Raw genomic sequence first — 15,228 nt, 5'->3', positions numbered from 1 at the left:
ATTAGCTCTGCCTAGATATTACTATACTTCACACTGGAAATCAGAAATCAGTATAACTAGCCCCAAGTAAAAAGGCTTGAAAGAGAAAAAAAGAAAATTCTTTGATAAGTTTTTTTTTTTTAAATCCCTCAATAGGCAAAGTACTCAAACAGGTCAGTTCCCAGTTTCCAAGAAAACATGACCATATAAGTCAAGAGAGAGACAAGCGGCTGAGAGAAGCTAAGATTTATATAAATGCAGGTAGGACAAAAGGAAATTTTCTTATAGGACTTTGGGGTGGCATCATTCACGTTATGATTATGAACAGCCTTCTTTAATTGTAATTAGATAGGAAAGGTATCACACTGCATGTTTATAATGGGTCCAATTCATTTTGCAAGACCTCTTCTCTATATGTGTCTGAAGAGGGTGGTGTGAGACGGGGAGCTGAGCAGCAGTCTTAAGCCATCCTAAAATTCTTTCAAAGCATACACATTTGAATTACATAAAGTCATCATTGTGCCTCGAGGGTGAAAAGTCTGTAGCAGATTTAGACCCTGGGACTGTAAAATGCTAATTTTGCTACAAGAGATTGTTAGCAGAAATTTTGAAGTTTGATCACTGGGGAAGGACCAGAGGCTGCCCCATTATGAAGTGGTTAAGCAGTTGCATACAATCTGACACATGCAGGAGTCTTAATAGATATCGAAACAGCCAAAGAATGTGAGAGACATGGCCATTGCAGACACCCCTTCACTGTCCTGGGCCAGTCTGCATAAACAGTACTTAAGAAATATACATGCATTTCAGATTTGCTATTTCTAGAACAAATAAAAGCCATGCATTATTTTTTTAATTATATTATGTTAGTCACCATACAATAAATACATCATTAGTTTTTGATGCAGTGTTTCATGATTCATTCTTTGCGTGTAACACTCAGTGTCCCATGCAGTATGTGCCCTCTTTAATACCCATCACTGGGCTAACCCATCTCCACATCAATCCCCCCAAAACCTTCAGTTTGTTTCTTGGAGTCCACAGTCTCCATGGTTGGTCTCCCCCACTCATTCACCCCTTTATTTTTCCCTTCCTTCTCCTAATGTCCTCCATGCTATTCCTTATGCTTCACAAGTAAGTGAAACCATGTGATAATTGACTTTCTCTGCTTGACTTATTTGACTTAGCACATTCTCCTCCAGTCCCAGCCATGTTGGTGCAAATGTTGGGTATTCATCCTTTCTGAAAAAAGCCATGTATTATTAAATAGTGCAGGAGGAGTTAATCCAATCTGCTTTCTTCTGAATGTATTTCTCTGACTAATGTTTAGAACAATGGGACAAAAGCAACTCATCCAGTCAGAACTCAGCCATGCCCTGATGAGCACTGGTCACACACACAGTGCCTATCCCACCATCCAAGCCAGAGCTACATTTGTGATGTTAACTGATAGCACACACCAGTGATAGCACACAATAATTCTATGTGACCCACGTACCTGTGGTTAGTGACATTTTCAATGTCTAGGGATATGACAAAGACAGAGAACTTGAATCAGACTTTGCAAAATATCAAAGCAGGAAACTTTGAAAGAGTCCTCCCTGCCTCATCATGATTTTTTTCAGGGTCCTCTTTGTAGTCTGTGGATAAGGAGGTCGAGTGCAGGATTAGGGAGAGAATAGGGAAGAGACTGGCCCCATGAAAGTTTTATATGATAGCTTCTGAGTTTTCAAAAACTATCTCTGGGGGCTAGACAGAGAAAGGATGAAAGAAAGAATTAACTAGAGATAGAGAAAAGGCTTTAGGGGTCATTACAATGGCATGGTTGAGAGAGAATGAGAGAATGAAAGATTGAACTATAAGAATGAAAATGTGAATTGAGAGGAATAACAAGAAGATCTGAGTGTAGGAGCTCATTAATGGTTTTTCAGATCTCATTTTGAGCTTCTGCTAGTGCTGTAAATTTCTGCTTAATACCTATTGGGTAACTGGGCTACCGCCTGGACCAGGTACTTAAATAAGGTTTCCTGAACCACTGGAGACTCCAGTGAGTTGGGTCTGCAGGTCAACAGTCACCTTAGAGCTTTCCCTACAGATAGGCTAGTAGGGGATTGGAAAATAAATTAGTCAAGTTCCCTCCCAACCCCTCATCATCCTAGCCAGAGTGGGAAATTCTCAGGGATAGCTTTGTGGCAATTTTGGCATCTCCTGTCTTAGCCCAGTGGAGAGCACACAGTGGCTCTCGACAATAAATAAAGATAATAAAATAATTTAAAATTTACCCCCATTTTCCCCTCAGTCTACATAATAGTTTCATTTAAAATATAGTCCTAGTTTTAACTGTGAATCTTAAAGATTTTATTTATTTATTTGACAGACAGAGATCTTAAGTAGGCAGAGGGGCATGCAGAGAGAGAGGGGGAAGCAAGCTCCCTGCTGAGCAGAGAGGCAGATGCAGGGCTCCATCCCAGGACACTGGGATCATGACCTGAGCCGAAGGCAGAGGCTTTAACCCACTGAGCCACCCAGGTGCCCCTTAACTGTGAATCTTAAGAAGTAACTAAATTAACTGTAAGAAATGGAAACATAAACCATCCTAAGAAATTAAAACATAAACCATACTAATCAAAAACCCAGAAGGAACAAAACTGAAAATAGTATATACAAATCAGATGAACCACGGGATTGAAAAGTAATATAATATAGTACACAATGGGTAGACTAAAACCACCATGGATTAGTAATAAACTCTCTAAGGGGGAAAGAGTTTTATTCACTTACCTGCTGCAACGTCAGATCCTAGAACAGAGCCCAGCACAGGGGAGGCACTCAGTAAATATTTGTTCAATGAATAAATAAGCTGTCCTGGTTTGAAGAGAAAAGAAAAGAAAGGAATACAATTAGCTACAATTAGTGTTTTCTTCTATTAAAAGTTGATTGAGTTTTTTTTTTAAATTTGGTCCCATTCTAGAACCAAAGAAAACATCTCCCAAGCAGCTGTGTTTTTTTTTTTTTCTTACGCAGACCACGGCCAAATAGTGATGTTTTAATCCCATAAGGAATAGAGAATAGAATGCAAATTGTTCTTTTTCTCATGATAGAAGCTCTTACACTCTTGCTCTGTCGTTCTGCCTTTCTAGAGAAGCTGGAGATAGAAAATCATGCGTAGATGCTTGACATTTGGTTCTTTCCAGGGAAATAAACTTACTTGGCCAGTTTAATAACTCCTCGGTGAACGATTAATGAAGGGTTGTTTCCCAGAGATATTTTTTCTCAGAAACATGAAGAAAAATAAAATCTTAAAAGGAAAAGGAACGTGTCTGAGCAATGTGAGAATTTTCAAGTAGCATTTTCCTGAAACAATCAGATGTTATTCATGGTGATATACTTTGTCAAGCAGGAATTCATTCAGTTCATTGTGTCCTCAAATACTTCAGTCTTTTCTTAAACTAGCCCAAACAGTCTATTTTATCATTGAAGACTTGCACTCATTTACTCATCTAACAAATACGTATCAAGGATCTAAGTGCCAAATTTTTCACCTACATCCTAAGGATATGGTGTTCAATAAAACATAACCCTTACCTTCCGGGAGGTCATAGCCTCCCATAATTCGCTCCATGAGATTTCACAAGTTAAAATGCCCGTGTGTTTTGGGACGAGTGAAACAAAAGATGTGAAGGGAAGAAATGACAACATCTTTTTGAAATGTTACTATGTGCCAGGCGCAGTTAGAAGGGTATCCCTAACCAAGTTTTCTAAATATCTTCCACTCCACCCTACTTCCTTTGTTTTTTGGTTTTTTTTTTTTTTTTTTTTTGGTTTTTTCATCCTGCTTTTTGTTTTTTCAACTACTCATTCCCACTTGACATTGTTCAAAGCTCTATCGTGGCTCTGAAAAGTAGCTGGCCGATTGTACCGTTTTTTGTAGTCATTCCATGAATGAACTTGAGAGGTAGGAATACTTTTACAAATGAGACCAAGACTGATAGCATAAATGATTTGCTTATTATGACTGTGAGACTCTTAAGTCATACATCAGGGGCTTCCACCTTTGTATGAAGGCAAAACCAGTGTTCTTTCTACAGCCGCTCCTTCAAATGCATATTTCTGTAGGGAGGTATGACTCTCTTCTTTTGCTAAGCATTGTTATGTGAAAGACACTTGGAGGTACAGGGATCTGGCCTTCAAGAGCCTGACAGTCTGGTTAGGAAGAAAAGAAATATCTGGAGATCCAACTAAATGTGTAAGGCAGTGTCCGGCTCTGGAAGGAACCTCAGAGACAATAATGGGAGGAGGGAGAGGAGGGCCTGGGGCTGGGTCCTGAAAAGCACCCTTACTTGGCTGGGGTCTGTTGTCCAGGAAATAGGAGTAAGCAGAGTTAAGTAAAGTCCTTCAGAGTAGACAGCTTTCCTCACCCCTTTCCCAGAATCTGCCAAAGAATAGCAGATTCCTCCCCACCCCTTTCTTGCAGAGGGAAAATGGTGGAAGGTAGAAGAAAGGCTCATTTGGAAGAACGTTTGGAGAGTGTGTGGTCTTAGGAAGAAATGAAAGATGGGGAAAAAGAAATTGCAGCAACTGAGGTGGTTTTGCCTAGAAAAGAGAGAAAGTGTGGGAATGGAGGGTGGGATGAGGAGCCAACTTCAAAATCTCTCTTCATGGGGAATTCAGAAGTTTGTTGCATGTCCTCACACTTGCTTGGAAAACATCTGGCGTGCCCTGCCCTTGAGGGACAGTTGGTTTTTTCTGGAGGAGAGGGGTTAGGTTTATTCTCTTGACACCAAACATTGGAACCAAAGGAAGAAAGTCTGAGGGAAGCGTTTCTACTCTACACAAAGAAAGGCTTTAAAAGGAGCTGCCGGGAGCAGTCTCAGGAGGCGGTGAATCTGCTCCGGAAGTTTTCCAGCAGAGACAAGGAGCCTCCTGGGCCCTGCTCGCAGGGGACTTGGCCTCCAGGGTCGTGGCCAGGGTCTCAGGCCGGGGGCGGGGACCGGGAGCGAGTGTGTACGTGCGGGAGGCTCCAGCTGCACCGCCCGGGATCCCCTGGGAGCGCCGCGGGGTGGGACGGGCCGGGGAGCAGCAGCAGAACTCCGCCGGGGAGCTGGGAGGGCGGAAACCGGGCGCAGCATGCTCGCGGCTGTCGGGGGCCTCCGGGGCCTCCGCCTAGCGCGCATCTTCCGCGGGTCCCCCGGAGCGCACGGAGTAGCCGCGACGCGGCCCATCGCGCCCCTGCGGCCTCGGGGTCTGACCCGCTACTGCAGCGGCCGGGCCGCCAGCGGCTCTGAGCCCCAGGGTCCAGGTGAGCCCGGGTTGGGAACGACCTGGAAAGGAGAGGGTGCGGAGCAGCGGGCGAGGAGCCGCACCTGGGGTGAGGGAGGGAGGGGGTGGCGTGAGTGCGCTCTGAGCCACTATGCCATCGGTCAGTCCGTTCCTCCGGCCACCCCTGTCGCCTTCGCAGCAGGAAAGGTCCACCGGGTCCCCGCCGAGTACAAGCCTTCGCAATTCGATAAGAAAATCCTGGTGTGGACCGGGCGTTTCAAAGCGCTGGAGGACATCCCGCCTCGGATCCCGTAAGTGTGGCCTGTGCGGCGGCCAGTTTTCGTGCTCACGAAGGGGTGCCTGCTCCATGCACCTCCCGACCTCGGCGCGCCCGGGAAAGAAGGCAGCCGCGGTGCTTCACAACACCCACCACCTTGAGGAATAACCCTCCCCAGCCTCCCCCTAGTGCGGTTAAATGTCAAATGCCTTGAGTGAACAGTGGGCACCTAAGCTTACAAGGAGATTGTTGAAGTTGGGTGAAAACCCAGTTCGGTGGGCACTTGCACCATCGCCCAGATACCCGCCCCAGGGAGCTCAGAGCCTCAAGGCAGCGGAGCGCTTCGGTCACACAGACGGCAAGGTCCGCGCGTGCACCCCGGGTGGTTGCAGGGTCCCCAGAGAGGGAGAGGGGCTCTGCCCAGGGAGCAGCTCCCTGTCCACCTAACGAAGGCTCGTGGCTCCTGGGAGGACTAAAGAGCCTCTGGGAGGAAGCCGCATCCAGGAGACCTCCTATTCTGGGGCGGGAGAAGCCTGATGTTCCTGGTTCTGCAGCCCGCGGAGCGTCAGCATCGCTGGTCTCTTCACTATCCCAAAACCAAGATAGAGGGTCGCTTAAATGATAAAACTCAAACTGACAATTTCACCCCAAGGGTAAATTTAACCTGTAGAAATCATCTTCCTACAGTTTCAGTTTATGCAAGCCCAAAATACTTCTCAGCATTTGTTACAAGGGAGTGGATTTTAAAAAGGCAATGAAGGAAACTAAGCATAAAACCAATCTACTACTTTTTAAGCTGATCTAAAAATAAAAAATAAAATTAAAAAAAAAAGAGGAGACTAGAACTATAATATCAGATACGGATTAGAGATGTCCTGTATATAATTTTTATACGATGTAATAATCCATGCCTAGTGGAATGAATAATGGAAACTAGGCCTGCAGCTTGTTCTGCACATATTACCTACATGTTTTAAAATCAAAATTTAAATGTACATTTGTTTACATTGAAGTATAGTTGACACACAATATTACATTAGTTTTAGGTGTACTTGTCAACACTTTTGTTACTTTGTAATTTACTAGTTACCAAAAACATATTTTTAAAAAAATGAGGAAAGAAACACGTGCTGGGAAATTTTGGCTCAATAGTGAATTCTCAAACCTTTTTATCCCTTTCTTGGATCAAATTATTTAATGAGGAATGGACATGGAATTTGAAATAACACAGAATTTGAAATCTATATTCAGCATTTATTCAACCCCAGATACTTTTTTTTAATATTACAAGACAAATATTGTTTTCCTTGAGATCTGTAGATTCTGAACTACAGACTCAGCCCAAAGCAGAAATCATCCTCAGAAAAGCTAAAATACCATCCTTAATTTTTTGGAATTTTGAGTTTCTCAGCTCTGTGTGTGAAGAGACCCATTTTATAGAAATAATTTAATTTCCCCAGGATCACAGTCAACAGAAGTGTTATAAACAAGGGAATCTAACTTCAAATAAGATGTCTAAGAAAGGAATTGTAGTTTGGTGTTGGAAACATTAAAGTATTTGAATATTTTTCATTTTGCTCTTTCCTATAATTTTTTAAAGCATTGCTGTTGAGGGATATACCTCCCCAAGCTAAGTTTTAGGCTTACAGCGTGAAAAGCTTTCACTTTGTATGCTCTTAATAGACATGTAATTAGCAAGTGAGCTATAATTTTTGTATTATACACTAATGATACTTAATCATAACTGTGCTTTTTCATGTTTTTTTTCAGCGCACACCTAATTTGGTATAGCAGATCAAAGCCAGATGGATGGGTAAAAAAGATCATATCTTCTAGGCTCCATCTGGAACAAAAGTCAGCAACAAATATAATCTAATAATGCCTTCATATTCACCTGTTTGCAACTAACATCTTAAAACTCACATTGGCTGTCTCAAATCTAAGGAAAACAGGGTAGATATTGGTTTGCCATGCTCTTTAAACTGGTGGAAAAGTTAAAGAAAAGGTTTTTCATTTTTAAGAGAAATTGCAACTTGTCTTTCTGAGAAGTAATAGAAGGAAGTAACTACAAATAATAGAAGTAATAGAAGAATGTAACTACATTCTATTTAAACTTGGCATTAGATAAGAAAGAATACTGTTGCATACATTCTCAAGAATCATTCTTTAGTCACGTGTATCTATAAACTGCACTTCATATTATTGCAAATTGTTAAAGTTTATTTCAGTATAAAAGGCCCACAGACACAATTAAGTTTTTGACTCTGTTAAGTAACATTGCAAAAATCTTAAACAACTTGCCTGTAACTTTATATTAATAAATAAGTCCCCCCAGTATTCGATCAAGTATAGAAAATTTCAGAATAATAAGAAAACGAAGGTGACTTTGTCTTTTTCTTCAACAAATCATTGTAATTTTGATCACTTATTTTGAAAACTTCATGCAAAAGCCACAAAGGAAACACCTTTTCTCTAATAGAGGTCCCCACAAGGTATAACAGTCTCTCTAATCAGGATAGGATGGGAGAAGGCAAGAAGGGATTGGGAGCCCAGTGAGAAAAAAAAAATGAGGGAAAAATATTTAAAAAAAACAACCTGATTAAAACCAAGAAGGAGGGGTGCCTAGGTGGCTCAGTGGTTAAAGGCCCAACTCTTGCTTTCAGAGCAGGTCATGATCTCAGGATCGTGAGATGGAGCCCACTTCAGGCTTCAGGCTCAGCTCAGAGTCCCCTCAAGATTGTCTCTCCCTCTCCCTCTAGCCCTCCCTTTTGCCCCCATGCTCTCTTGCTCTCTCTCTCTCTCAAAATAAATAAATAAAATCTTTAAAAAAACTAAAGATGAAGCCCACTTAATAACAAAGGGACCAAATGAACACAAGTCATAGACATATGTAGACTTAAATTCTTAACCTTTACCCTGACCTGTGACCAAAAAAAAAAAAAAAAAAAAAAAAAAAAAAAAAAAAAAAAAAGGAGAATCAGGCCATCATTTCAAGAAGTTATATTTTGAGAAGTTAGAAACTAAATATACTACACTGTGGTTTCACGGTGACTAACATTAATGAAGACGTAATTATACCTGTTATTTTGAAATTGGGAACATAATGGGCTCGGCTTTGGATGTCTTCCACATCTGCAGTTGGCATTCAGGGATTGTCTATCATGCCAGGGAGAGAAAAGCAGATTGCTGCAATATAATTAACAGAATACACATCTTGGTTTAGGCCAGAAATGATAGATGCTGCAAGAAACAAGGCTCGAGTGAAAGCTTGTTACATAATGATTGGACTCACCATTATCGCCTGTTTTGCAGTGATCGTCTCAGCCAAAAGGGTGAGTATCTCTTTAAAATACAGCTGGACTGGTGAATTTTAAGAAATACTGTGAGCTTTATTCTTAATTTGAGGATTATTGTTCTGTTTTCCGTGTAAGCACAATGTCATCATAGACTTCTTGAACCATCCATAGATATCTCTCCTCCTGGAAACAATTTCTGTCATGAAAATTTCAGCCCACAAATGCAAACTACATGGTTAGAGAGGAGGAACAAAAGTTTGTTTCCGTTTATAAGGTAAAAACAGTTCATAGCCTGGTTAAACAGGATAGTTCATAGCTTGGTTAAAATCTGTGCAAGAAGAAGTTTGCTATGTGAAAGTTACCCAGACTTGGTCATTCTAGAAGTCATGAACTCAGTCATAACTATCGCACAGAACCATGAAATCCTCAGAAATGGCAATTATTGGACATGCTCAAGGCCAACTTGTCTGTATCCTGCATGTGAGCCCTTGCCTTGTCATCTCCAGTATGTGGTTTCTAGAGAGAAATTAAGAGCTGATTACTCTAATTGTGTTTCTTGCTTCCCCAAATCCTTTCATCTACCGATCACTTTTTACCAGGAAGAGCAGGCCACAAATATTGGGGGACATCTAACACATCCCTACAAGTCTTCTCTTCTCCAGTCTTAATTTCCCTATCCCATACAATTTTCCTCTCCTCTGAACACATTGCCCTTTATCAGTGTCTCCCTTCACGGCGGCATTTGCAACTGAACCCATTAGAGCGGGACTAACTTCCTTGTTCGTGAACTGTATTCTAGTAACACAACCAGAGTTGAAAGCAAGTTTTGGCAGCCACATCACACAGAAGAATTTGCTTGGATCTGCACATCTTCCCTCTCTGGGCGTGTGTAGCCAATTACCATTCTCCCTTGTCCTGTGATTCTGCCCTGGGTTACTTTTCAGGTTTTTGAGAGTATTTGAGCCAGTAATTCACATAGGAACTGAGCCTGTAAGTTTACTGATGTCACGTACATACCCATTCATGGGTATGTGTCAGAGAATGTGCGCTTTGAAAGGATTCTCATCAAAGGGGAAATTTATTAAATATTTCTTAAATGTTCAAACATAGAAATAAAGAAATTTGGTGACCTCTTATTTATAACCTACTGTAGATAAAATGACTGTCCACCAAGGTGATGATTCTCTAGCTCCTGAATGATAGAATGGAGTCTGATACTGTCTGGACCCTCCTTGTTTTTTTATAACATCTTCTCTTTGTTCATTATGCTCCATCTACTCTAGGTCTTTTCTATTTTTTTAATACACTAAACCCTTTCTCCTCACTAGGCTTTCCTTCCTTCCTCTGGCCTTTCCATAGCTGGCTTATTCTCACTCCAGGCAGAGATCTTCCATGACCACCTGCTTTAACATGGCTTTGCCCAGGTGCTCACTATCTTATCATCTTCCCAGCTACTCATGAGTAAGCCATGATACATCAGCAATCCTGTAGACTCCATTTTAAAATATACGTACAGTTGGACCACTCCTCACCATCTCTCTTGATATCACCCTGGTCTGATATAACCAACATCTGTTGCCAAACTGATTCCAATATCTTCTAAAGAGTCTCATGGTTGTCCCTCTTGCCTCTCTCCAATTCTTTTGTTTTAAATAATTAATGCATATACTTTAACTGAGATTGTGATAGATGGAGGCGGAGAAAAGTTTAGCAATCTGAGATGTATTTGGGGGGGGTAGAAAGGATAGAACTTTGTGGTACATTTGATGTGGGAAGAGGAAAGTAAATGGAAGAAAGAAACCAAAAAGCCTGGGTTTTTTACTTCAGCAACAAGGTTGATCGTGCCACCATTTGTGGAGATGTGTAATGCTGGGGAGAGAACTGGTAGGCACAACAGGCAAAATACACCAAGTCCTGTACTGGGAATATAGTAAGTGTAAGGGACGGATTAGGAATTCATCCATATCTTTTTTTTTTTTTTTCTGCTAAGGACTTCATACACTCTTCAGTCTGAGGACCTATATATAGATTTCCTCACTTCTGAAAAAGTTCAAGCTGTCATAACTTCAAATATGGCCCCTTCACCAGTCTCTCTATTCTTCCCACCTGTTATGTATGTATGTTGGAACTTCTAAATTCTATTCTCCATGTCTCTTAACTCTTTTTCTATTTTTTGTATCTGTTTCTCTGCACTGCACTTAGATTATTCCCGCAGATCTGTTTTCTAGCTAGAGTTTTTATGTCTTAATTACGATGCTGATCATCTTTTCTCTTCAGGAGTGATTTTTCCCCCCAGAAAATTTCTATTCTCTTTGCCAGTTCCTTGGGCTAGTAAGAATAATTTTAGTCATTTCAATGGAGTACCTGATACTTCCAACTCCAGATCCAAACTCTGCACTCACCTTTTGGGGCAGAGATTAAACTCCCAGCTCCCAGCTGCTACAACCTGTGTTTTTTCCTAATGCCCCATGCCTGAAATCATTCCTTCCCTTCCTGGCTTTAATCCTTCTTATTTCCCACCATTTCATGCCTTTTGAGTTCTTTCCATTTCTGATACCTGAAGATTTCCCTTTCTTGATTTTTAGCATAACTATTTGAAAATATTTTTGTTATTTTTTTAATCCAAAAAATATGTCTTTGTGTGCCAAAAGATCCAGGGCAGATTTCCGATGTCAGTTGTCCTGTTGACTGCAAGTCTCGCAACTTACATAGCTACTTTTTTCTACACCAAAGGATCATTTTTCTTGGATACTGTTTGTGACAGATGTTTTAAGTTACTTTTCTCCTTTTCACAGAGGATCTCGTATATGTCTGAAATACAAATTCTTTCCAGAGAGTTACAATGCTTTGCTTCATTTTTTGTTTTGTTTTTGTTATTCTTATTTTTCAGGCAGCAGAACGACATGAATCCTTAACAAGTTGGAACCTGGCGAAGAAAGCTAAGTGGCGTGAAGAAGCTGCACTGGCCGCACAGGCTAAGGCTAAATGAAATTCCGAGTGACATGGTGTTAATCAGAGGATCATTACTATTACCAAAACAATAAAAGATAGGTAAAATAGAATATTTAATGAAATAACTGCCATGGTTTTATTTGGAAGAGAAGCAAAAAGTCTTTTTATTTTTATTTTCAGTAAAATTTTACTGAAGTGGAACTGTATTCAGAAAAGTGCTCAGAGTGTGTATAGCTTGATACCTATTTACATAGTGAACACACCTGCAAAACCACCTCCCAGGTCAAGATGCAGAACACCAGTAACATCTCAGAAACCTCTCCTCTACCCTCTGTCAGTCATTACCATCCAAAGGTAACCACTGTTGTGAGTTTTATCACCATAGATGAGTTTTGCTTGTTTTTGAAATTTATATTAATAGAATTACACAAATGCACTTGTGAGGGTGAATTCTTAGACTCAACATTATGTTGTGAGATCCTTACACAAATTTTGTGTAGCATGAGTTTATTCATCTTTATTTTGTTAAAGTATTCCATTATGAATATGCAACAGTTTATCTGGATATTTGGTCCAGTTTGGGCCCAATACAGATAATGCTGAAATGAGCACTCTGTGTATGTCATTCTCTAAGTGTTCTTCAAAATCTAAATTTTCAACCAAATTTCCACTGTATTTGGGTAGGACTCTTGCACTGGCTGAGAGGAATGTAAAACTATCAACTTTAGATTTTTTAAGTTAAATATATATGCTAAACATTTCTTTTCTAAGAAAGGCATATTGAGGCTAGGGTAATGAGAAAATATGAACCCTCAAACAAGTAGAGATTTTTAAAAAATAGACGACTGACTTTAGTCATAAGGCAGAAAAGGGGGAAGGGAAAGAAAAAGAGAGAATAGAAAAGAGAGAAACAGGACAAAATAACGTGGTTAAAATGAATCCAGATTTATTGGTATTCCAAATAAATGAAACAAACTGGTAAGTGAAGACAAAGATACTTGGAATGTATTAGTAACAGTAATACACTGTATAGAAAGGACATTACTAAAACTATAGAATACTGTATAGACCATTACAAGAGCACAGATTCATAGAATGTAAAAATGGGGATTTTGTCAATGGAGAAATGAAAAAACCAAATGGACACCTATCTTCAAGACATTGACTTTCCTAAAGCTTGTTGATTCATCACTGGAGAATTAAACCAAACATCAACCAGATATTTTATCTTTTATGGCAGAATTGCCTTATAGCCAATTAGGTTGTAAAAAGGTTTGAAGGGAAAATGCTTAAGGCAAAGATGTTTACAGTAAAATTACCTAGAACAGAGATTGGAGCAGGACTTCTGTTGTTAGTCCTCTTTTGTTTTAGTTACCTCATCTTATTAATCAATCTGTTCCCTGTCACCTAAGTTTTTTTAAATTAGTAAATCCTAGACCAAAGGTTTTGTACTCTTTCCTTCTGTATACTTATTGCTTTTTTGGATGGTGGCCATTCTCTAGTGCCCTGGTACAAAAGATTTCACCATGAAAAGCTATGATTGAACCTTCAATCTGATCTCATTTTCATCTTGGCATAATAAGGCTGCTGTGTCTTCAGCCTTCAGCAGCAAAATCCATTGTTCCCACCATAAGAACTAAAAAGAATATTCTCAATTAGGTTTCAACTAGTTTGTTTTATTTTAATTCATGCATCACATATGCTGCAAATAAAATTTGTAATAACTATTCTGGTTTTTTAATGCATAAATATACAAATTCTCATTCGAACTTGAAAAATGTTATACTAATTCTAAATTTGTATGCACAAAATAATGTAGCACCTAAATACATTAAAAAATGGTCCAAGCTACAAGAAAAAAATGGACAAGCCCACCATTAACTTGGGAAATTAACACATCTCTCTTAGAAACTGACAAATTCCACTGACTAGTAAATATATAAAAGATGTGAATCAATTAATAATACACATTCTTTTTTAGCACTCATGGAACATTCACTAAAACAGCACGTAGTAAACAATAAAGCATCAACTTTTTTGAATTACATGCAATATCACAACTTAGAAATTAACGGCATAGTGTTTTTTATTCACTTATTTATTGTCATAAGGTTTTTAAAAGCTTGAAGATTCAAAAACACTTCTAAATGACTCATAGGCCAAAGAGTAAATCATAATGGAATTTAAAAATGCTTAGAACCGAATATTAAGAAAAAGCTATATATCAGAACTTGTGGAATTGGTAAAGTGATAGTGAAGTGGTAATTCAAAGTAAATTGTTAGCCTCAATATGCCTTTCTTAGAAAAGAAATGTTTATAACAAATGTACTAAACATCCCTAAGAAATTAGAAAAAGAAATGTAGAATAAATCCAAAGGGAATAGAGGATGGGAAATTACAAAATTAAGAGAAGAAACTAATGAAGTAAATAAAAACATAGAATATAGAGAGTTGATATAACAATTTGGCAAAGTCTTCAAGACAAAAGATAAAAAGTATAAAAAAAAACAGTTTAGAAATGATGAAAGGGATGAAAGCCATGGTACAACAGAGATTTTAAAAAGAACATTATGAATTGGTATGCCATCTTCTGCTCTGGCCAAAATGGAGTAATAAGGATAAGATATACTCTCTTACCTGAGACAACTAAAAAATTAGACAAAAACATGAAACAACAATTTCCAGACATTGGGCGTCTGACAATGAAGAGCAGTGATCTGTGAAATAGAGAAAATAAGTTAGTTGGGCCCAGTAATTGTTCTACTTTACTGCCTAAACAGTTTCAAGACTGCATGGCATAGATAGAAAACCTGGGTGGGACCTGAAAGTCTCTCAGAGTTGAGGAGAAGAGTCAGGGAAGATAAGACAATTAGGTATCACAGGCTAGGGAACCAAAGTGATCGAGCTGTTCAGGGAGCTCTAGAGATCTGGAGCTGAGTACCGATGACCATAAGTGATCACTACCCATGGTCATGTAAAGAACCACTTGAAAGTACAAGGAGAAATAATTTTTGGAGCTCACACGTGGCCAAGAATAGTTTGAGTTCCACCCGTCAAATTAGAAACTCTCATATTTGACAGAGAAGAGGAGCACTTAGAATGCCTTGCCTCAGTGTAAAATAAAGGCTGTTCTGTGCCTGCCTTACAAAGTGTAAGAGTAAAAAAAAAAAAAAAAAAAAAAAAAAAAACCACCCCCCCGCAAAAGCAAGACTGCAAGACTGTAAAGGGTCAAATTGTCTTTGAGTAACTTTGTTCTGTCCCATAACAAAGCTTAAGAATAAATGTAGGAAACATTCACAATGCCTGGTATCTAATAAAACATTATCAGACTTGAAAAGAATACATGCAAAATGGAACAAATCATAATGAAGAAAAAGGATAAAAAGAAACAGACCAGATGATAGAATTAGCAGATAAGGATGGCATAACAGCTATAATCATACTCGCTGTGTTCAACAGAGTACA

General features: G+C 39.4%; 1 protein-coding gene across 1 annotated transcript; it reads left to right on the top strand.

The window, feature by feature from the left end:
• Window positions 1-4,868: 4,868 nt before the first annotated feature.
• Window positions 4,869-11,885, top strand: FAM162B (family with sequence similarity 162 member B). Its single transcript, XM_047734980.1, has 4 exons — window positions 4,869-5,278; window positions 5,438-5,549; window positions 8,739-8,847; window positions 11,702-11,885. The coding sequence occupies exons 1-4, from the start codon at window positions 5,107-5,109 to the stop codon at window positions 11,798-11,800; spliced, it is 492 nt and encodes a 163-aa protein (XP_047590936.1). The 5' UTR covers window positions 4,869-5,106; the 3' UTR covers window positions 11,801-11,885.
• Window positions 11,886-15,228: the final 3,343 nt, after the last annotated feature.

Source organism: Lutra lutra, chromosome 6, assembly GCF_902655055.1.
Source record: "Lutra lutra chromosome 6, mLutLut1.2, whole genome shotgun sequence".
Taxonomy (NCBI): Eukaryota; Metazoa; Chordata; class Mammalia; order Carnivora; family Mustelidae; genus Lutra; species Lutra lutra.
The sequence above is the reverse complement of the archived record's forward strand: the minus strand, read 5'-3'. Positions and strand labels throughout refer to the sequence as shown.